The sequence below is a fragment of the Aspergillus versicolor genome (genome assembly GCF_001890125.1).
Source record: "Aspergillus versicolor CBS 583.65 unplaced genomic scaffold ASPVEscaffold_2, whole genome shotgun sequence".
Lineage (NCBI taxonomy): Eukaryota > Fungi > Ascomycota > Eurotiomycetes > Eurotiales > Aspergillaceae > Aspergillus > Aspergillus versicolor.
The window spans coordinates 1,623,160-1,643,272 of NW_024467525.1; the positions used below are offsets into that span (position 1 = coordinate 1,623,160).

Here is a 20,113-nt window from a genome sequence, read left to right on the forward strand (position 1 = left end):
TACCCGACCTATTCTATTCGCGACACCTATCAGATAGTACTGTGGTGACACAACCTGGCGACCGTATTAAATTATTGGCTGTCTTTTCAATACATCGTCCCATCAAGGTAAGGATCCGGACTAGTATAGCTTACATGTCTAAGGAATGTATGGCGGAGCCCGAGCATTGCGGCTGGGGGCAAAACCACTATTGTGCTCGGCAAATGCAAACGCTTCACGCAGCCGAAACGGTCTTCGACCCTTCCTCCCACACGGGACCACTGGGTCCGCCCTTGCGGGAATGGTGATTTGAGGCCAGCCGAATGTACCTATCGGGAGGCAATTTCGGACGGCTGGTTGGACGGTTCATTTGAAGCGCAGAATCAAATTCTGGCGGCAAGAGAGTTTTCACCACTCCGGGGTATGCATATGGCCTCACCACGGCCACTGCTCGTAACTTGCGGCACCAATATCTTTCCGTTTGATTTAATGGGAGGCGGGTCATAATCTGAGGCAATTTTCCCTTGGGATTGAATGTCGGTTCTTCCCTTCTGTACTCCCTATATGAAGTGGGGAATCCACGTGGATTGTTAGTCTTGCTTTTAGCAGTAGATAATTACCGGAGTGAAGCCCGGAATCCGGATATAATTATCAAGGCTCTGCACCCCAAATCCTGAAAATCATTTTTGCCGTTTATCGGTCTCTTCTAATTAGCTTGTATAACTTTGCCGCAAGCGACAGCCTTTGCAGAGATCTGAAACCACATGGTATTGGCACATGCTATCAGCTCTACTACTTAAAACTTCTTTTTCCACCTATATTGTCGCGCGGGACATTCAATTGGAAGGCACGTAGCAGTTTGCTACAGAATCATCGATCGTCATGCCGGTAATGCAGGCCAAAACGCCCTTGGAGGTTGTCATTGTTGGGTAAGTCTGCAGGTTCGGCAGGCACTTCGTTGGCTAACTCCAATGCCGCAGAGCCGGTACGCACTGTACAATTCACCATTTGCAAATAGAATCATGATTAACCAGTCTAGGAATTGGTGGCGTGGCTGCCGCCCTGACTCTGGGCTTGCGAGGACACCATATCATAATTCTTGAATCGGCTCCCAAGGTACGCAGATTCCCGTTAATACAGATCTTGATCAAAGTACTGATAGATTCGTACAGCTCATGGAGGTTGGTGCAGGTATCCAAGTTTCCCCGAATATGTTAAAGCTTTTTGACCGTGAGTAATCAGTGGCGATAGCGTAGCAAACATGGTTCTAACAAACCTCAGGATGGAATGTATCGCAATTAATTCATGCAAACGATGTGCCACTGGAGAATATCCATATACGGCGATGGGAAGACGGAAGTCTTCTTGGTACCATGCCGGTGAATAAAACCTACGGCCAGCAGGTGGTTATTCATCGCGCGGATCTCCATAAGGCTCTGCTTGAGAAGGCTCTGGAATTAACGAACGTGGAATTACGCGAAAACTCGCACGTAACAAACGTCGATTTCGATTCCACATCAGTGAAGCTAGCCAACGGCAATGTTGTTGAAGCTGATATTATCATTGCAGCCGACGGAATCAAGTCTACAATTCGTGATCAGTTACTGGGTGGAGACACCACCAAACCAATTGCAACAGGAGATGCAGCATACCGGATTATGCTCCCAAAGAGTGTGATGGAGAATGATCCTGAATTGAAGAAGCTGGTAGTAACGCCAGATGCTACACGGTGGCTCGGCCCTCAACGCCACTTGGTTGCTTATCCTGTCCGGGGCCATGACCTCTTCAACGTTGTCCTTCTTCATCCTGATCGTCACGGAATAGAGGAGTCTTGGACCACAAAGGGCTCAAAGCAGAGAATGGTCGACGACTACGAAGGCTGGGATCCAGTAGTCCGCAAACTGATTGGTTTGGTTCCCGATGATGAGGTGTTGGAGTGGAAGCTGTGCCTGCATCCGCCACTGAACACATGGATTCAGGGATCCGTCGCACTAATTGGTGATGCTTGCCATCCAATGCTGTAAGTATTGTTCCCTCAGCACATCACATTAGGAGAGGCTCACCAATTTTCCAACTTCACAGACCGTACGTTGCCCAAGGTGCTGCTCAAGCAGTGGAGGACGCGGCTGCATTGGGCGTGCTGTTATCCGAAATCACATCGAAGAGTGAGGTCCCTCTCGCACTTGAAGCGTACCAAAAGTCTCGCAAGGAGCGCGCGGAAACAGTCCAGCAGTCTGGGTCACTGAACCGGATCACCCTGCATCTGCCAGATGGCCCAGAGCAAAAAGCACGGGACGAACAATTCCGAGATTCGCTGAAGGGCGGTGCGAACCCAGACAAGTGGGCAGATAGAAAAACACAAGAGTTTCTGTGGGGATGGGATGCAGAGAGGGCAGCATTGGCGACGTGGGAGGGTGAGTTTTGTGTTCTTCGAGGGTGAAGGGGCAAGCACTAATTCCTCGCTAGAGCTCCACGGACGCGCCTTTTCACCAACCCAGCATCGTCTGTGATTTGGGCATTTCTGCCGGTTACTACATTACGTTTCTTAAGCACTTGGCATGGCGTCTGCATATCATGAGCTATTTGTATATTGAAGGATAGATTTGTATGTTCATTTACGGTTGGTACCCATTCTAAATGAGACAGTAGATGATAAACATGTTCCATGACTCCGCCGTCTACAGACAGTCTATCTAAAGTCCCGACGGCATTTGGGATCTCCAGTTGTCTATGTCTTTTGCAAGCCCCCTTAAATCTTACCAGACCTTTTCCTAAGATATGGGCCGCCGCCGCGCGAAGAGAACCCCCATCTGATCTGGTTAGCCATAGAGATTTCCACACCCAGCTCCTCAGCAAATGTCCAGACTAATCCTGGGTTCTTCTGGAATCCTCTGCCAACTAGCGCAATATCTAAGCCGTCTTTCTCGAGTAGTGTATTTGCTAGATGGCCGCTGTCGATCATTCCAACCGTCCCAACAATCAACTTGTCACCCACTGCCTTCTTCACAGCAACAGCGAACGGTGCCTGGAAGCCAGGCTTGGATTGAACTTTCTGGGATGAATGAGTCCCACCGCTGCTAACATCAAGGACATCGACATTGCCACTCTCTGCTAGAGCTTGAGCGAATTTGACTGTGTCTTCTAATCGCCAACTTGGTTGATCAGGCTGTGCTTCCTCTAACCAATCGGTAGCCGACACCCGCAAAAAGACGGGTAGATGTTCTGGAACAGCCTCCCTGGTCAGTTTCGCAATTTCGAGGCTGAGGCGGATACGGTTCTCGAAGCTCCCGCCGTATTCGTCTGTTCTGGTATTGACGGCAGGCGAGAGAAAAGACATAAGGAGATAGCCGTGCGCGTTGTGGATCTCAACGAAATCCGCACCAGCGCGAACCGCCCGTTTGACGGCGGCCACCCACGAGACCTTGAGATCCTCGATATCATCCTTGGTCATTTGCTTCGGAGTAGGGTATCGCGATGCAAATGGGACGCCAGTTGGGCCTTTAACACGGTCTGGCCAGCCTCCAACCTTCTCGGTTGCAATGTCGCCGAAAGACAGCCACGGAGGAACAGTACTAGCCTTTCGGCCGGCGTGCGCAATCTGGACTCCGATAATCTGGTTTTGACTGTGCGCAAATTCAATGACATCCTTCATCGGCTTGATCTGCGAGTCTTTCCAGAGACCGAGGTCCTGCGGTGTGATGCGACCTTCTGGCTCGACGGCGGTCGCCTCTACCATGAGAAAACCGGGCCCGCGCTGGGCAATTCCTCCCAAATGGGCCATGTGCCATGCGGTCATATGGCCATCGTCTGCGGAGTATTGACACAACGGCGACAGCTATGAATGCGATTCAATTGTCAGCGACTTGTTACCTATATTGGCGCTTGTGTAATATTTGCACGGCAGGTGAACAGGCCAACTGGGAGTAAAGGACAAAGATAAGAGGGCGACGAACTCCAATACGGTTGTGTAAGGTAAGACCCCTCACTTTGAGAGGCCGAAACAGCTTTGGAATCTGCGCTTCATCTGACTGCGGGTCGGCAGCAGTTCCTGCGGGGGGCTCTTGGGCTGGGGTGAAGTAAGAGATGCCAGAGGCAGGTTTGACATCAATATCGGGTACTTGCTTCGAAGCCATGGTCAAAATTTGAGCTTGGGCGGGAATTGTAGGTCAATTGCACTGAGATGCCCAGAAGAGGGGTTTCGGGGTTATATGCGACGAGCGGCTTAGAAATCATGGCGAGTTGGTGATGTCAAGCCTCGGTAGAGTGGATGCAACGGCGAGATGGGCGCTCTATGTTTCCGGCATATTGTATAGTTTCGGAGCATCTGTTTCTCCCTTCTCTCACACAGCAAGGGCAAATCGCTATACAGAAGGGCTGCCATCAGAAAGTAACTGCAAGCGAGGTGCAGACCGCTTCTTCTTGCGAAGGCATTGTGCCTCTCTTCATCCCGTATCCACCGATTTTGCAGGATGCAACCGAAGACATAAAGGCGGTTTCTGGGACATTCTCTCCAGATACATAAATCAACGACAGGCCAGCCGGAGCTTCAAATTTCTGCCCTGGAGCAAGTGCATGGTGAGGCTTTTGGGAGGAGGATCGACGCTTATCTGCGCCAAGGAGCTAACGTGACGATTGATAGCGAGTTCGGAGACGCGCCTCCACTCCGTGGTCCGCATCCCGCCAAAACTTTTTCCTTGGGGTGACTCAACGCTCCGACCTTAATATTTCCCCCCTCCTTCCATTCTCCATTCCAATTCTCAATTCTCCCCGTTAACTGTACTACACCATAAAAAATGGGCAAAGGAAAGATCTGTGTCGCCTTCAGCGGTGGTCTCGACACCAGCATTATCTGTTAGCCTTCTCCGGTCTCCCCCAATGCTTCCCCACGTGCTCCGGCTGATCCAAAATGCACAGTGAAATGGCTCATCGATGAGGGCTACGAGGTGGTCGCTTTCAGTGAGTATCTCTTTCAATTGATGTTTTGACTCTCTATTTCGATACTAATGGTATCCCAGCTGCCGATGTTGGTCAAGAAGGTAACGCGATCTTCGTGAATTAACCCCCACCGCTACTTGCGCTCTGACACCCCGCCCTAGAGGACTTCGACGCTATCAAGGAGAAGGCTCTGAAGCTTGGTGCCGTCAAGGCTGAAGTTGTCGACCTCCGCCGTATGTATCTTCCGATCAATTACTGAACCAATGGGGAATTGAGGTTAACGGTATTGGTATACAGGGGAGTTCGTCGAGGAGCTATGCTTCCCCGCCATTGCTTGCAACGCCATCTACGAGAACGTCTATCTCTTGGGTACCTCTCTGGCTCGCCCAGTTATCGCCCGTGCCCAGATCGATGTCGCTAAGGTTCGTCTCATCCGTGTTCGAAAACCAGTATTTGAACACAAGCTTACTTTACCCGCGTGTTGAATAGAGGGAAGGATGCTTTGCTGTCTCCCACGGCTGCACCGGCAAGGGTAACGACCAGGTTCGTTTTGAACTCGCCTTCTACGCCCTTCAGCCCGACATCAAGGTCATTGCTCCTTGGCGTGACCCGGTCTTCTACGAGCGCTTCGCCGGTCGTAACGATCTCCTTGCCTACGCCGCTGAGAAGGGTATCCCTGTGACTTCCACTAAGTCTAAGCCCTGGAGTATGGATGAGAACCTGGCCCACTGCTCTTATGAGGCTGGTATCCTTGAGGACCCCGACATTACTCCTCCCACCGACATGTGGAAGCTCACCGTGGACCCCCTCTCTGCCCCTGACAAGCCCGAGGACTTCACCGTGCACTTCGAGAAGGGTCTTCCCGTCAAGCTTGAGTACACCGAGAACGGCGAGCAGAAGACCGCCACCGACGCTGTTGACCTTTTCTTGACTGCCAACACAATTGCCCGCCGCAACGGTATTGGCCGTATTGATATTGTGAGCCCGCCTTGACTATTTGTGGTAGGCTTATCATGATGCTAACGCTGAATAGGTCGAGAACCGTTTCATTGGTATCAAGTCTCGCGGTTGCTACGAGACCCCTGGTCTTACCTGCCTCCGCTCCGCACACGTGTATGAACGACCTCTCCTTTCACTCGATCATTACGTTAACTGACCCTTTCTAGTGACCTTGAGGGTCTTGTGCTCGACCGTGAGGTCCGTGCTCTGCGTGACCAGTTCATCACTGTCAACTACTCCAAGGTTTGTGCAACTTTCACCTTTCAACACTCTCGCGCTGCTTACATTCTGTGATAGATCCTCTACAACGGTCTCTACTTCTCCCCCGAGCGTGAGTTCCTTGAGCAGTCCATCCCGGCCTCCCAAAAGTCCGTTAACGGCAAGGTCCGCTGCCGCGCCTACAAGGGTAACATGATCATCCTTGGCCGCTCCTCCGAGACTGAGAAGCTGTACGACATGTCCGAATCCAGCATGGACGAGATCGGCGACTTCGCTCCCACCGAGACCACTGGCTTCATTGGCGTGTCCGCCATCCGTCTGAAGAAGTACGGCCAGATGAAGCAGGCCGCTGGCGAGAAGATGTAAGATGTGATATCGCTGGTACGAATTACGATTGTGAACTGAAAAGCGCCTTCGGGGAAGGTTTGTGTGCGATTTATGGGTTTTGTATGGCAAGTGTTTTAGAATACCTATGTGTAATGAAATAGAAAAGTGATATGGACATGCGTCACCTTGGCCTCGACAGTTTCAACCGACGTCTCCCAGTGCTGCCCCACTGAGCTTCCCCAAGCTTACCTAGGTCCGCAGTATGGATGGCGATCGAAGCTACCCAAGTAGGAACCCCCTCAGAAGCGATCTGATCTCTCGGGGTCGGATAGAAATCCTCCCGACGGGCCCTAGAACGTCGAGCGGCCAGTCCAATCAGCGCGGGTCATTTCAAACCTTCTGCCTGCGCCAAATTCTGTCCTGGGTGCCGTGCACGCCCACATTTCAACACCCTTGGAATCTGACTGTTGGGCTTGGCCGCGGCATCCTTTCCTTGGGCCTATTTATACATGGGCCTCATCTACTATGTTACCTTTGTCTTACCACGTGGTCTTTACGAACACCTTCACTTGGTTCTTTGATTGACCATATCTCTTAATCAACGTTTAATCTGCGTCTGGTTTCCCAATTCAACATGGTCCAAATACCGTGGGGAGTGCTCTATATGGGCATCGCAGGATACGCATTTCTAAAATCCAGCTTCGCAACCTTTTTCATTCTTTCTGGCGCTCTTACTATCTTCGCGTTGTTCTACAACTCATTCCTGTATCCGGAATATTTAACGCCAATTAGACACATTCCCACGCCCACCGTGAGTGCCATCTATTGCCTTGCAGGTCCTTCAACAGCTAATTAAGACCCAACAGAGCCGGTCATGGCTTAAGGGCAATACCGACACATACGTTCTGCAAACCCCCTTTGAGGACTTGCTCAAATGGTCTCAATCCGTTCCCCATAACGGTCTCCTGAGATACTACGTAGCAGGAAATATGGAACGAGTACTTGTGGCGTCACCAAAGGCTCTGAGTGAGCTTCTCGTACAGAATGTATACGAGTTCCCAAAACCAGAATTTATGCGTCGCGCATTGGCCCGTATCACTGGTAACCATGGTATACTACTTGTGGAGGGTCTTGAACATAAGGTCAGTGCTTTCAGTCTGCCATCCCGCTGGACATTCAACTGAGTCTCCCACCAGAGGCATCGAAAGAACCTCATGCCTGCTTTCTCCTACCGCCATATAAAGGATTTATATCCCCACTTTTGGCTCAAGAGCGTGGAGATGGTGAAGCGCATTGAAATGGTCTTACAGGCTCCCTCTAAATGCGATAATGTTGTCGAAATAAGACCCTGGGCGAGTCGAGCCACCTTGGATATCATAGGGCTTGCGGGCATGAGCCGAGATTTTGGCTCTCTAGCCGATCCGAACAATGAGCTTGCTGGACAATACCACCGAGTCCTTAAAGAGCCTCCGCTCTGGCTAAAACTTCTGTTCGTCGTTGGCTTTGCTCTGGGAAATCCGACCGCCATCCACAAGCTTCCAATAGAACGCAATAGGGAGATATTAGAAGGAAGAGAGTATATTCGAAAGGTAGCACAGGAACTCATTAGCCAAAAGAGAGAGATGGTCAAGCACAACCCAGAGGAGGCAGAGAGCGGGAAAGACATCCTTTCAGTGGCTTTGAATAGCGGAACGTTCACTGATGAAGAGCTCATTGACCAAATGATGACATTCCTCGCCGCTGGTCATGAAACAACGTCGACAGCGTTACAATGGTCAGTCTACGCGCTTTGTAAGCACCCAGCTGTCCAAACTCGGCTGCGCGAAGAAATCCGCTCCAATCTTCCTCCCATCTCGGTGGACGAGACCACCGAGCCTATCACGGCGACTATGCTGGATTCACTCCCATATCTCCATGCATTCTGCAACGAAGTCCTCCGCTTCCACCCCTCTGTACCTCTTACTTTCCGGACTACTGCTCAAGATACAACGCTTGTCGGGATCCAAGTTCCCAAGGGCACCAACTTGTCTATCTCTCCTGAAGTCGTCAACCATCACCCTGACCTGTGGGGGCCCGACGCTGACAAGTTTGACCCAGAGCGGTGGATGGGTCCAGGCAGGGCAAACAATGGTGGGGCGACCAGCAACTATGCACTTATGACTTTCCTCCACGGGGCCCGAAGCTGCATCGGCCAGGGATTCGCAAAGGCTGAGCTGGCTTGTCTGGTTTCTGCGATGGTGGGCCGTTTCCACATGGAACTGAAAGACCCGGATGCTGAGCTTGTGATCAAACGAAGCGCAACAGTCTCACCCGCGGACGGTGTACTTGCAAAACTAACTCCTCTTCCCGGGTGGTAATTCCTAAATGTCCATACCGGCTGCGGATAGCTATATAGTTGTATATAAAGTTATTTTCTTCGCTTCTTGTCAGCAAATGGTTATACTAAGGGGCTAACCAAATCAACATTGGATCTATATTTGTGATTCTTTTGGCCTACTAATCTGGAACTGTATATACTCAACCTAAGAGCTATACATGGCAGCGACCTAATCTGGTTTATATAAAGGGAGTACTAAGGGGCCGACCCTCTTAGAACTGCTCATCTAACAAACTATCAAGCAATTAGCATCCCCCAAATATTCTTTGAACTAGAAGAACTTACTCCCAATAACCCCATTAACCGGGATATCGATACTCGTAGTATAGCTCGCCGCATCACTAAGCAAGTACACATACGCACCGCCCAGCTCTTGCACCTGCGCCAGTCTCGGGATTCCTCCATAGTACTTCAACTGCTGCTCCCAGTCCGGCTGCTGCGGTACCCAATACGTCATGGCCGTCTGCACAAGGCCAGGCGAGACACTGTTCACTCGGATCCCATACTGTGCCCATTCCATGGCAAGCGTGTGGGTCATATTCCGGATACCGGCTTTTGAAGCACCATAAGGTGCCGATGGAACCCTCTATATACAAGTCAGTTGTCATCAAGTGATCTGTACTAGATTCCCGCCACGGTAGGTAGATTTGGTGGTTTGCATACCTTGTTAGGCCTATAACTGGCCATACTCGCCGTAAAAACAATACTCCCTTTGATACCTAACCTAATAAACGCCTTGGCCGCCGCGCGAGCTGTAAAGAACGACCCGAACAGGTTCACGTTGAATAACGTCTCAATCTCCTCCTTGGTGAAATCCAGCGCTGCCTTATGGTGCGTTCGCCCGGCGTTCACCACCATCCCGTGTAAGCCACCAGCTTCAGAAATGATGTTGTCGATGGCTGCGATGATGGTTTCTTCTTGCGTCACATCAGCGGTTATGGAGTGGAGTTTTCCCGGGAAGCGTTTGGAGAGGGAATTGAAGTCGTCTCCGGGGTTGCCGATGTCGATTGAGTAGACGTGTGATGCGCCATTTGTGAGGCAGGATTCGGCGATTCCTAGGCCTATGCCGCGGTTTGCGCCCGTGACTGGGGTTGTTAGATGGTATTACTGTGGGTGCTGGAAGCGTGAGCTTACTGGCGATAACCTTGGAGGCGAGCGTCAGTTGAGTTTGGGGAGCGTCGCCTGAGGCGTTCTCTGCGTGTTCTGTGGTTGCGGACATATTGGTGGGTGAGGTAACGGAAGATGACATTTGATGGGTTGTTTGGAGGGGTCAAGAGGTTATAACAGTGTGAGCCTAGTTACATATATGGAATAGCTATTAATTTGACCAGGAATAATGCACGTTGCTGTGGACTGCCTGCATATCATAACGAGTAAGACTGTTCATCCCATCTGTACACTGCCCCCGAAACGAGCTCTCGGATGATCAATTGGAGAGAGTGGAGACTGTGATCCCTCGAGTCGAGGGTAACCCCGACTTCTTCATGAAGAGGACAAATAGGATGGGATGACGCACCCGCTTCAGAAGCTGGGTTTCCAAGGTTCCAGTTATTTGCCCCTCTTATTCTTGAGCGAGCCGTAATGGGCCTTCCAGCTTGGAACATCCTCCGTGGTAAAGCCGCCGCTATCACGGGTGGCACAACGGGAATTGGTCGCGCAATCGCCCTCGAATACATCAGGCGGACAGGTAGGGATGCATGTTGCGATAAACCATTTTGGGTCGGTCAAAAGATGAACATCTTCGTCACAGCCTTCGGGGAGAGGTAGAATCACTACATAAGAATGGGACGTACTCTGCTGGGCAAGTCCTAGAGATTGCAGGCGACGTAACAAACCCCGAACTCCGCTTCGGAGGATGTGAAGCGCTGGGGAAAGCTGGATGCTGTTGTCTTCAATGCAGTGTTTCCAGTTTTAGACTGGCTGAACTTCTCTGGTACGCATCATTCTCACATCCATTAGTGCACTGGACAAATGCAACAGCATTCTAACTTTCAATTTCAGAATCGAACCCTCCCCTCTAAACCAGAGTATAGACGTCAATGCCAGTCACACTTTCCCCATGCCAGGCTGCAGCACGCCAAATAGCTAAACAAGGCCAGGGCGGTTCCATAACCAGCATCTCGTCCGTGAGCGCCCTCGGGGGTGGTGGACTCCAGACACACTATATTCCAACAAAGGCAGCGAAGAAGGTGTATCTAGAGGCGCGGATTCCTTTAGGGAGGGTCGGTGATCCAGAAGATATAGTTGGGACGGCGGTGTTTCTGGCATCTGAAAAGATGAGTCGCTATGTTAATGGATCGGGGTTATTGGCAAAGGGAGGGATGTTTAGCAACTTTCAGTAATTTCCTACAGTAGCTAAGGCTTTCCGCGATTATCTGGATACAATTCCGTAAATAAAATCATGATAAGTCTGTCAAATAAATGTTGAGGGCATAAATAAGTGCAAATCTGAGCTAGTAAGCAATCGATGTGACGCAGGGACAGTCTTCCCCATTGCCAAGCAGTCATCCGCAGCTCTTCTCCACGTTCTCTCTCGATCCGATTCTCTTTCTCCTCTTTCTCATTCTCGACACTGCCAGTTAATCACCAATAAACACGGCGGCCCCCTTTACGGAATGGCGTGCGACACGCCAGTGCGACTATCTCGAGGCCGAAAATCCCGAGGTCGCGGTCTCCGCACCAACACTGGCTGGTATGCAATCACTGACTACTTCGTTATTTCATCTAGCCATTATCCATATGTTCATAGCTGAGACACAATTATAGTGTGACATGCCGAAAACGACACCTGAAATGTGATGAAATTAAGCCCGTCTGTGGCCCATGCGGTAGGGTCAGCCGACAATGCAGCTACTCTCAGCCCTCAAGCCAACGCGATTCAATTGAACATGTCGAACAATCCGTCGATAATGAAGCAACCGAAGAGACTTCCACGGACTTAAACAACTCTTCTGCGGCCTACTTTTCGTCTATGCCCGAAGCCCACACTGGCAATTCGCCGAGCACATCATCTCCCCATGAACAACAGAATTCCAGTGTTCTCTCATGGACAACGAGCCACAGCCAACCCCCACTTCATCCGCTCGATCAATTGGCGGCTATTGTGGCAATTGATCACACGACATCACCATTTGGCAATGGTCTCACAGCGCCACAATACCCTTCAGACATTCCACATTCGGTGACGAGCTCCATTGAGTCCCCGGGACCAACTATAAACGCGGCAACTGTGAGATGGTTTGACCTGCTTGCTAGTGATGCTGTTAGGGAAAGTCCGCAAATATCAAGCGCCATTGGAGGTTATGGGCAGGATATACTTGAAGAAACAGATGCATCCCATATAACACCTTTACAGCGCGCCACCCGAATAGTGGATCGAACTCACATCGAAGAGGAAGAGCTACGGCCAGGCTTAAGCGCAGAACAGTCTACACCAAATCTCAATTCTCATGCCGTCAACTCACCTGCGAGTATACACCATGAGGAGAGGCTATGGCAATCACAAGAACAAATCCAACTTCTCCCACATGAGTACTCCTTGTTTGAGAACTTTGTACAACGGGTCAGCCCATGGATTGATCTTTTCGATCCAACTAACAAATTCTCTACATTTGTGCCTCACCTTGCGGTATGACTTCCCGCCAACTTTGTTCTGACAACAGCTTATAACGTTATCAAGATGCGCAATGCTGGCCTTCTGAATGCAATCCTAGCCCTTTCCTCCCGTCACCTCTCGATTAACCCAGAGCGACCCTCGCATGACCATCCCCACCGGGAAGTCTCACTCCAGTACTATTATCAAACACTTCACTACGTCCAGAAAGCTATGCAATATTCGAGTTACAAAACCAGTCTAGAGCTCCTTGCTACAACATTAATTATATCCACCTACGAAATGCTAGACGATTCAAGCCAAGACTGGCAGCGGCATTTAGAAGGTGTTTTCCTTATCCAGCGTTCGCAAGTGATACATGGTGATTCCGGGGGGTTGAAAGCGGCTGTATGGTGGGCATGGCTCTGCCAGGACGTGTGGGCAGCATTTCGAGAAAGGCGGAAAACCCTGACCTTCTGGGTTCCAAAAAAGACGTATGCAGACCTCTCGCCGTCTGAGATTGCTGCTCGCTCAATGTTTGTTCTCGCAAAAGTCATCAACTACTGTTCTCGGGAGGAATCCATTCTCGCAGAGATCAATCTACAAGCTAGAGTTGATAAGGCGAAGAATCTGCGTTCTATGCTTGATGAGTGGTGGAGTCATCTAACTGTCGAGTTTTCTCCTCTCCCAGCCATGACCCCCAGCTCATCTGCAACCTTTCGACCCATATGGATTCGGACTCCGGCGTTTGGTAAGTTTAAAATCCTGGCTATATCGTCTCTAGCGTGTATATTGCTCTCTGTATAGCCCAATACTGTTGATCCATCATTCAACTGCTGGACTAGCATCGGATGAACAATTGCTCCAGACTTCGTTTACTCTTGCTAACCTTCAAAGCTGTCGCCGTTCAACTACATTGTGTGGCCCATATTCTTATCTTCTCACATGAACCATATGTTGGTGGATTGGATAGCTATCTCGAGCAGCAGACGAGAGTTCGGCAATGCGTAGAAATCATCTGTGGCATTGCCATGACATTAAAGGACGATGCATCTAGCGTGCTATCATCACAATGTCTATTTATAGGTAATTTTATACTCTGGCAAAGTTTTCTCATGCTCACATTACTAGCCGGAATGTTTACCCAAGGCAGCCGCTCCCGTGAATGCGTGCTGGACCTCCTCGAATTATGCCGGCAACGGACCGGCTGGCCAGTTCAGTCCTTTGGAGATGAGCTGAAACAACTATGGATGGCCCACGAGAGTCCAAAACCAAATGAGACTGAGGCATACACAAACATACTCTGGAATCGCCATTAGTTCATTGTTTTTGCTATCGATCAGGGTCTACGCTTGGCCCGCAGAGCCGCAAATCTCCATCCACCTTATCGTCGTCTGGACCACCTTCTCAATGCCCTCCTCGATTAGCTGTGTATGCGGCATCTTCCCAGCGCTCGCATAAAGGTGCGCGTAGTATTCATCCAGGACAAGCTTGTTGACGTTGATCTTGCTGACACCAGCAGCGATGCATTTCTTCATCAGATCAGGCTCATAGTCGTTCGTCCCGTGCAATACTAATCGAACCCTGCCGTTCACCTGCCCTCGAATGTTGTCGAACCTATGTTCTACGTTAGCAGCTAAGTTCAAAGCTAATATCACGGGATTCCCGGACCCCATACCTCTGAAAATCCAATTGAGGGCCTTGCGGACCGTATTCACCGTGGACATTCCCGAATGCGGGAGCCAATGCATCAACCCCAGTTCCAACAAACTCATCAACTTCCTCTGGGGTAGTCATGCAAGCTTCTAAACCGGCCGTGTCCATTACTCCGTCCTCTCCACCCTCAATGCGGCCTGGTTCCGCTTCAGTGGCAATTTGTCGCTCATTGCAGTGCCGCACCCACTGTGCCGTTTTGCGCAAATTGTCCTCTTTTTCGTGATGCGACATATCCACCATAATGCTGTCGAATGGCAGCTCAGCAGCCTGTCGAATCAGGTCCTCTGACTGTGCGTGGTCCAAATGAATAGAAATGGGAACGTCGGCACGTTTAGCCGCATCCGCAGCTGCGCGCACGAGGGTCCCATCAAAAGCCTCAATAGCCCATGGAAAGAATTGGATGATGAGGGGCGAGCGCGCAGTTGTAGCAGCTTTTATCAGGCCATGGACCTGCTCGATATTGTATGCAATGGCCGCTATCACACCGTAGCGGCCGGCCTCGGCATTGCGTAGGATGCTGAGGTGCGTGTTCGTTTCTTTCCAGTCGGCCATGGTCTATTCTTTTTCCCGCGCTCAAATTCGTCAATGAGAAATAATCGATAATTTATGCGCATCAAATATGAGGTCTTCGCGCCGATATTTAAGAGTCTGTTCTTGCCGGAGCCTCGTCTCGGGGCCATCCATAGCCTCCACAGCGGGGATTGCCCCACGAAAAGGCCGCGACTCGCGCCGCAACCACCCTATAAACAGCCATCAGAATGACATTACCTTACTCGATCGATAAGCAGCAGCAAAACGACATGCCACCTACAACGCCATTCCTCATACACGATGACAGGTTCCGGGCAATCCTCGGCGAAAGTCCGACTCTAGACCTTCTCGCCGATAATGAGGCGTACCCTTTCGCCCACGAAGCGGGCGTGTTCCTCCCGTCGCGCAACGAGCTCTACATAACGAGTAACCGCATCAATGATCCAACCGATAGCCAGCGGGTACAGATAACCAGAGTCGTCCTAGAAAAGGACAATCCCTCAGCGCCAGTAACATGCGATGAGCTCTCCCTTCCGGTCCCCATGGCCAACGGAGGGGTCAACTACAAGGATGGCGTCCTCATCTGTGCACAGGGGACGATGGATGAGCCTAGCGGGCAGTACCATGTGCAGACATCGCCGCCGTACAAGACTAGCATAATGAAGACTGACTTCTACGGCCGCCCTTTTAATTCAGTCAATGACGTTGTCGTCCACAGCGATGGGACTATCTGGTTCACCGACCCGACCTATGGCTATGAGCAAAGGTATCGACCAGCTCCACGCCTACCGAGCCAGGTCTACCGGTATAATCCCGATAATGGGAGTATTCGCGCCATGGCAGATGGCTTTGGGAAACCGAACGGTATATGTTTCTCGCCGGACGAAAAGGTAGTCTATGTAACCGATACGGACTGGATGCGTGGTGATGGGACTACGGACGACACGCGGGTATCATCGATGTAAGGTCAACCCCTGTCACATTTCACCTTCATATCACCGAATGTAGAAGTAGCTAATAGCAGAGCAGCTACGCATTCGATGTCATCACACGCCACGACCAGCCCTTTTTAGCCAACCGCCGGCTATTCGCAATGGCGGATAACGGAATCCCAGACGGCATCAAATGTGACCTTGATGGGAACGTGTACAGCGGTTGTGGGGATGGAGTCAACGTCTGGTCTCCCGGGGGCGAGCTCCTAGGACGGATATTGCTGGAAGGAGGCGTTGCCAACTTCTGTTTTGGCAGAGATGGGGAGATATTCCTTTTGAATGAGAATCGGTTGTGGAGGGCGAAGCTGAATGGGGGTGTGAAAGGGGCACTTCTTGGTCTTTAGATTATCTCAAGTATCGCTAGAGGAAAGCTGGCAAGGTCCCCAGGGAATAAACTTATCTTGATGCGTAAAGTTGTTTTTCTCACAAGGTTGATGCCATCTATGAGCGACATCAGGCCATTATAACCTATTATATCCTCCCCTCTCAGGGAAAAGAAAAAGTTGGAGAGCGAACGCACAGTAATTGCCAGGCACACACCTACGCTAATGCTGTCAACCTTGATGGAAATGGCGACCATCTCTGACCTGATGAGACTTTCCTAACTCTCATCCTATCTCCACTTCATGTGCTGCTAGCATTTCAATTAATCGTCTCCCATTCACTTTCATCTAAATCTATGCATGATACACCAGCTAATCGAAAACAATGGCGGCTTTGATCACCCTTTTCGTCCTCATCGCATCCAGGCACTCTTCCCATTGCTCTACGCCAAACGTCTGGTTGACAATTCCAGAAACACGAATCTTGCCCGTTTCTAAATTCAAGTCAGTGAGTATTCTGGCCTCACATCTAAACGCAGAGGACTTACCGAGATAGTCGATTGCAGCAGGGAATTTATGCATCTCGCTGAACGACCCAAGAACTTGGATCTCGTCCTTGAAGATTCTATTCGGTGGCAGTGAGATTCGATCATCGTCCTTATAAACTCCGTAAACGACCAGTTTCCCGCCCTTTCGAACAAAGTCCAAGGCCCGTTCCAAGACTCTAGCACTGCCCGTCGCTTCGACCACGATATCGAATCCGTACGGATTATCCTCGTACAGCTTCTTGAGGACCACCTCCGAAGCTGCCTTGTCTCGTGGAAGATCTATATACTCGTCTGCAGCATCGAGAGACCTTGCAAGTGCCATCTTGACCCCCTCTGGTGCGGCCACAACAACATTGCATCCTCCGTTCTGTCGCAGTAGCTGCGCAAGAACTAAACCAGTCGGTCCAGCTCCAAATAACAGTACCTTCGAACCCATGTGCGGGGCGATTTTATCGATCCCGTGCGCTGCGCAGGCTGCTGGCTCGATCAGAGTAGCATCTACATCCGATATTCCTTTGAAGGGGAATACTCTCTTTGCTGGGTAAGCGGCGTATTCGGCAAAGCCTCCATCAACCATGACGCCGTGAGCAACAAAATTCTCGCAAAAGAGCTCGCTGCCCCGACGACAATGAAAGCACTCCCCGCATAGTTCTGAGTTGTCTGCCACCACTCGATCACCGACAGCGAAGCCCTTCACTTTCGAGCCAAATGCTGCGACCACGCCGACCGTTTCGTGTCCAGGGACTACCGGAAACTATCACTCACATTAGATCCTAGTCCAGAAATGGTGGTTACCTTGCCTACCTGCGCTCCGAATTCCCCGTCGTGGATATGTAAATCGGTTCCGCAGACGCCGCACGCTTTTACCTTGATCTATTTCCAGTCGTTAACTCAGCTCAACTTCTCCATCGATGAATCAAATACTCCAGTACCAATAAGTCGTGGTCTCTTATCTCGGGTAGAGGCTTTTCAACCACGCGCGGGTTCCTGGGCGCAGAGTACTCTGCCCAGACAAGTCAATGTCTTCATATCTAACTGAAACTGACTTATCCGAGCTAACATACCCAGTGCTTTCATTTTTTGTGGAAGATTGAAGGCGTCCATTTTGTGAGTACTGATGCTTTCCAACGTATGTGAAGAATAGACTCGAGAAAGGATCAAGAGGGAGACTAAAATCTACTCCATATACCGCGGTGTCTCTAGCCGAGGACTGCACCAAACAAGCCTCCATCTCTTGCAGTACTCGAGACGAGCATTCCGAGTCGACAGAGAGCTCCAACATCCGATATTTTGGAGACTGACTGGCTTCCCCGGATAGTTGGAGCACCGTGCTCACTTCATGAGTCAGGTTTCATCTCCTCCGTCCAATCAGTGGCAACAATAACAGGTCTGCTCGTCTCGGGGGAGGGCGATCAAACTCTTTGTATGATCCTGGGCATAGGATCCTTATGTTCCGGAAATCAGAAAATGATGCGTTCCGGGTGTCACCTCACATGCGCAGTGTTTATTCCGTCCCCGTGGGGTAAGCTGAACGCATGGCAATTTCCGGATATAGTGCCATGCAACTGTGGAGCCGACATATAAAAGCGTCTGTACTCGCCATTTCTCAACCGAAGTACAGAATACGGTCCAGTCAGCCGTTCTGTCTTTTGATTATCCGTCGACTATGGGATTTCTTGGACACCTAATGCCCCCGGGGCGCCTCCGGGGGACATCGCTAACCCTCTGGTTTGCTATCGGATGTGGTGCCGATATGGCCCTGTATGGTTACGACCAGGTGTGTACATTGCTCAATGTTACCATTGACAAATATTAACACTTGTTCAGGGTGTCTTTGGCGGTGTCGTTATCTCCCCAGACTACCTCCACGTGCACGACCTGGAAGGTCCTTCGAAGACAAGTATACTCAGTACGGTGACTGCTATTTACAACGTGGGCTGCTTCCTGGGTGCTGTTAGCGCTACATGGATCGGAGGGAAATTGGGACGCAAAAGATCTGTTCTCCTCGGAATCGCTATCATGACCATTGGGGCAATTCTTCAGACTACCTCCTATGGCGTTCCACAGATGATAGTCGGGCGAATTGTTTCCGGTATTGGAAACGGCATTAACTCCTCCACTGTTCCTGTCTGGCAGACAGAGACGGCCCCTGCTAGATTGAAAGGAAAGCTTGTCATTCTGCAAAATGCTCTCCTGCTCGTCGGCTTTTCAATCTCCAATTGGATCAACTACGGTCTCGCCTTTGTTGACGGTCCTGTTTCCTGGCGATTTCCCCTTGCCTTTCAACTGGTTTTCATTATCATGATCTTTCTCATCATTCCGTTTCTTCCAGAATCACCAAGGTATGCGCAAATCACCCCTCTTTTCTAGTGTATGACCCAATGTTAATCGATTTAGATGGCTCATTATAAAGTCCCGGGATGAAGAAGCGTTGAATATTCTCTCAGACATCGAGGACAAACCTACAACTGACGCATTAGTTCTCTCCCAGCTGCAGAGCATAAAGTACACGGCAGAATACGAGCGCAGCAACGGGATGAGCTGGAGCGAACTTCTACGAGTGCAAGGCTCAAACAAATCCGGCACCAAGACAATCCGCCGCTTGATTCTCGGAATGGGCGTCCAAGTCATGATGCAAATCTCGGGAATCAACGTTACATCTTACTACTTCCCAACCATTCTAACAACATCTGTTGGGCTAAGCGCAAATATGGCGCGGTTGTTGTCCAGCTGTAACAGTGTTCAGTACCTCCTCTGGGCCCTCCTCGGTATTCGGCAGGTTGATAAATGGGGTCGCCGCAAGACCATGATGTTTGCTGCCACGGGACAATGTTTTTGCTATATCCTTATTACCGTGCTGGTCCGGTTCAACGAGATGCCAGGATATCCGCATGCGCAACAAGTTGCCTCCGCAGCCGTGGCATTTTTCTTTCTCTACTACGTGTTCTTCGGCATTGGCATGCAAGGTATACCGTGGTGTAAGTGTTCCCACTACTCTATTATCGTGAAGCCTAATCTGACGAATTCCCCAGTGTACCCGACAGAGATCAACTCCCTTACCATGCGAACGAAAGGTGCGGCAATCGGCGCCGCAACTAACTGGATCTTGAACTTCATGGTTGTGGAAATCACACCTATCGGGGTACAGAATCTCGGCTGGCGTTTCTATATCATTTGGGTTACCTTGAATGCGGCAATGGTGCCCACCATGTATTTCTTCTACCCAGAGACCGCTGGGCGAACCCTCGAGGATATGGACGAGTACTATCGCTCGAGTCCCCCTCTTTTGGTATTCCGCGACAAGGAAGCTATCTCGCTCAAGAGACCTGAAAGGTATAGGATAAAAGAGGAGGAAGTTATCAGGAAGAACGATCTCAGCCAGGGTGCTGGAGAAGCACCAGTTGAAAAGGCCGCGGATGGGTTTGTGGAACATCAGGAAAACACATCACAGTAGACAGATGGTGAGACTTCCGCGGATAGCAGCATCTGTCTTGTTTAATTATTATGTCTGGTTTATTATGTTATAGTAGAATGCTTTTTGTTTTGCTGGAATACTTATTAGGGGTACTACAGCC

The 20,113-nt window shown here is 50.4% G+C and overlaps 12 protein-coding genes across 12 annotated transcripts; 8 read left to right on the plus strand and 4 right to left on the minus strand.

Annotated features, from left to right (window-relative positions):
- Positions 1–1,017: 1,017 nt before the first annotated feature.
- On the plus strand, positions 1,018–2,419 carry ASPVEDRAFT_124156 (putative salicylate hydroxylase; the record flags this gene model as incomplete). Its single annotated transcript, XM_040806156.1, has 4 exons — positions 1,018–1,095; positions 1,152–1,209; positions 1,261–1,999; positions 2,062–2,419. Coding segments are annotated over 4 exons (1,233 nt in total), but the record flags the coding sequence as incomplete, so codon positions are not given.
- A 138-nt stretch (positions 2,420–2,557) lies between these two features.
- Positions 2,558–4,536, minus strand: ASPVEDRAFT_37828 (NADH:flavin oxidoreductase/NADH oxidase). The gene is made up of 2 exons (XM_040811579.1): positions 3,933–4,536; positions 2,558–3,814 (listed from the first exon to the last, which is right to left on the minus strand). Exons 1-2 carry the CDS (start codon positions 4,110–4,112, stop codon positions 2,729–2,731), a joined length of 1,266 nt encoding a protein of 421 aa, XP_040664150.1. The 5' UTR covers positions 4,113–4,536; the 3' UTR covers positions 2,558–2,728.
- Positions 4,001–4,884, plus strand: ASPVEDRAFT_456458 (uncharacterized protein). Its single transcript, XM_040813346.1, has 2 exons — positions 4,001–4,554; positions 4,619–4,884. The coding sequence occupies exons 1-2, from the start codon at positions 4,225–4,227 to the stop codon at positions 4,751–4,753; spliced, it is 465 nt and encodes a 154-aa protein (XP_040664151.1). The 5' UTR covers positions 4,001–4,224; the 3' UTR covers positions 4,754–4,884.
- On the plus strand, positions 4,773–6,498 carry ASPVEDRAFT_80044 (argininosuccinate synthase; the record flags this gene model as incomplete). Its single annotated transcript, XM_040816802.1, has 9 exons — positions 4,773–4,830; positions 4,894–4,935; positions 4,995–5,015; positions 5,076–5,147; positions 5,212–5,336; positions 5,404–5,892; positions 5,948–6,027; positions 6,081–6,156; positions 6,211–6,498. The coding sequence occupies 9 exons, from the start codon at positions 4,773–4,775 to the stop codon at positions 6,496–6,498; spliced, it is 1,251 nt and encodes a 416-aa protein (XP_040664152.1).
- A 595-nt stretch (positions 6,499–7,093) lies between these two features.
- On the plus strand, positions 7,094–8,816 carry ASPVEDRAFT_80045 (cytochrome P450; the record flags this gene model as incomplete). The annotated part of the gene is made up of 3 exons (XM_040816803.1): positions 7,094–7,270; positions 7,326–7,601; positions 7,656–8,816. The coding sequence occupies 3 exons, from the start codon at positions 7,094–7,096 to the stop codon at positions 8,814–8,816; spliced, it is 1,614 nt and encodes a 537-aa protein (XP_040664153.1).
- Positions 8,817–9,107: 291 nt separating this feature from the next.
- Positions 9,108–10,055, minus strand: ASPVEDRAFT_50114 (uncharacterized protein; the record flags this gene model as incomplete). Its single annotated transcript, XM_040814262.1, has 3 exons — positions 9,108–9,422; positions 9,500–9,921; positions 9,971–10,055. 3 exons carry the CDS (start codon positions 10,053–10,055, stop codon positions 9,108–9,110), a joined length of 822 nt encoding a protein of 273 aa, XP_040664154.1.
- Positions 10,056–10,457: 402 nt separating this feature from the next.
- Positions 10,458–11,204, plus strand: ASPVEDRAFT_37831 (uncharacterized protein). The gene is made up of 2 exons (XM_040811580.1): positions 10,458–11,104; positions 11,170–11,204. The coding sequence occupies exons 1-2, from the start codon at positions 10,876–10,878 to the stop codon at positions 11,193–11,195; spliced, it is 255 nt and encodes an 84-aa protein (XP_040664155.1). The 5' UTR covers positions 10,458–10,875; the 3' UTR covers positions 11,196–11,204.
- Positions 11,205–11,451: 247 nt separating this feature from the next.
- Positions 11,452–13,747, plus strand: ASPVEDRAFT_80047 (Zn(II)2Cys6 transcription factor; the record flags this gene model as incomplete). The annotated part of the gene is made up of 5 exons (XM_040816804.1): positions 11,452–11,528; positions 11,603–12,464; positions 12,516–13,179; positions 13,326–13,514; positions 13,560–13,747. 5 exons carry the CDS (start codon positions 11,452–11,454, stop codon positions 13,745–13,747), a joined length of 1,980 nt encoding a protein of 659 aa, XP_040664156.1.
- Positions 13,748–13,774: 27 nt separating this feature from the next.
- Positions 13,775–14,696, minus strand: ASPVEDRAFT_123833 (class II fructose-bisphosphate aldolase; the record flags this gene model as incomplete). Its single annotated transcript, XM_040806127.1, has 2 exons — positions 13,775–14,045; positions 14,107–14,696. The coding sequence occupies 2 exons, from the start codon at positions 14,694–14,696 to the stop codon at positions 13,775–13,777; spliced, it is 861 nt and encodes a 286-aa protein (XP_040664157.1).
- Positions 14,697–14,944: 248 nt separating this feature from the next.
- On the plus strand, positions 14,945–16,011 carry ASPVEDRAFT_125636 (SMP-30/gluconolactonase/LRE family protein; the record flags this gene model as incomplete). The annotated part of the gene is made up of 2 exons (XM_040806290.1): positions 14,945–15,636; positions 15,705–16,011. The coding sequence occupies 2 exons, from the start codon at positions 14,945–14,947 to the stop codon at positions 16,009–16,011; spliced, it is 999 nt and encodes a 332-aa protein (XP_040664158.1).
- A 292-nt stretch (positions 16,012–16,303) lies between these two features.
- ASPVEDRAFT_185815 (zinc-dependent alcohol dehydrogenase family protein) lies at positions 16,304–17,768 on the minus strand. Its single transcript, XM_040808961.1, has 5 exons — positions 17,603–17,768; positions 17,471–17,541; positions 17,343–17,411; positions 16,539–17,292; positions 16,304–16,484 (listed from the first exon to the last, which is right to left on the minus strand). The coding sequence occupies exons 1-5, from the start codon at positions 17,640–17,642 to the stop codon at positions 16,363–16,365; spliced, it is 1,056 nt and encodes a 351-aa protein (XP_040664159.1). The 5' UTR covers positions 17,643–17,768; the 3' UTR covers positions 16,304–16,362.
- A 457-nt stretch (positions 17,769–18,225) lies between these two features.
- ASPVEDRAFT_50120 (sugar porter family MFS transporter) lies at positions 18,226–19,992 on the plus strand (the record flags this gene model as incomplete). Its single annotated transcript, XM_040814263.1, has 4 exons — positions 18,226–18,315; positions 18,366–18,880; positions 18,936–19,516; positions 19,571–19,992. The coding sequence occupies 4 exons, from the start codon at positions 18,226–18,228 to the stop codon at positions 19,990–19,992; spliced, it is 1,608 nt and encodes a 535-aa protein (XP_040664160.1).
- Positions 19,993–20,113: the final 121 nt, after the last annotated feature.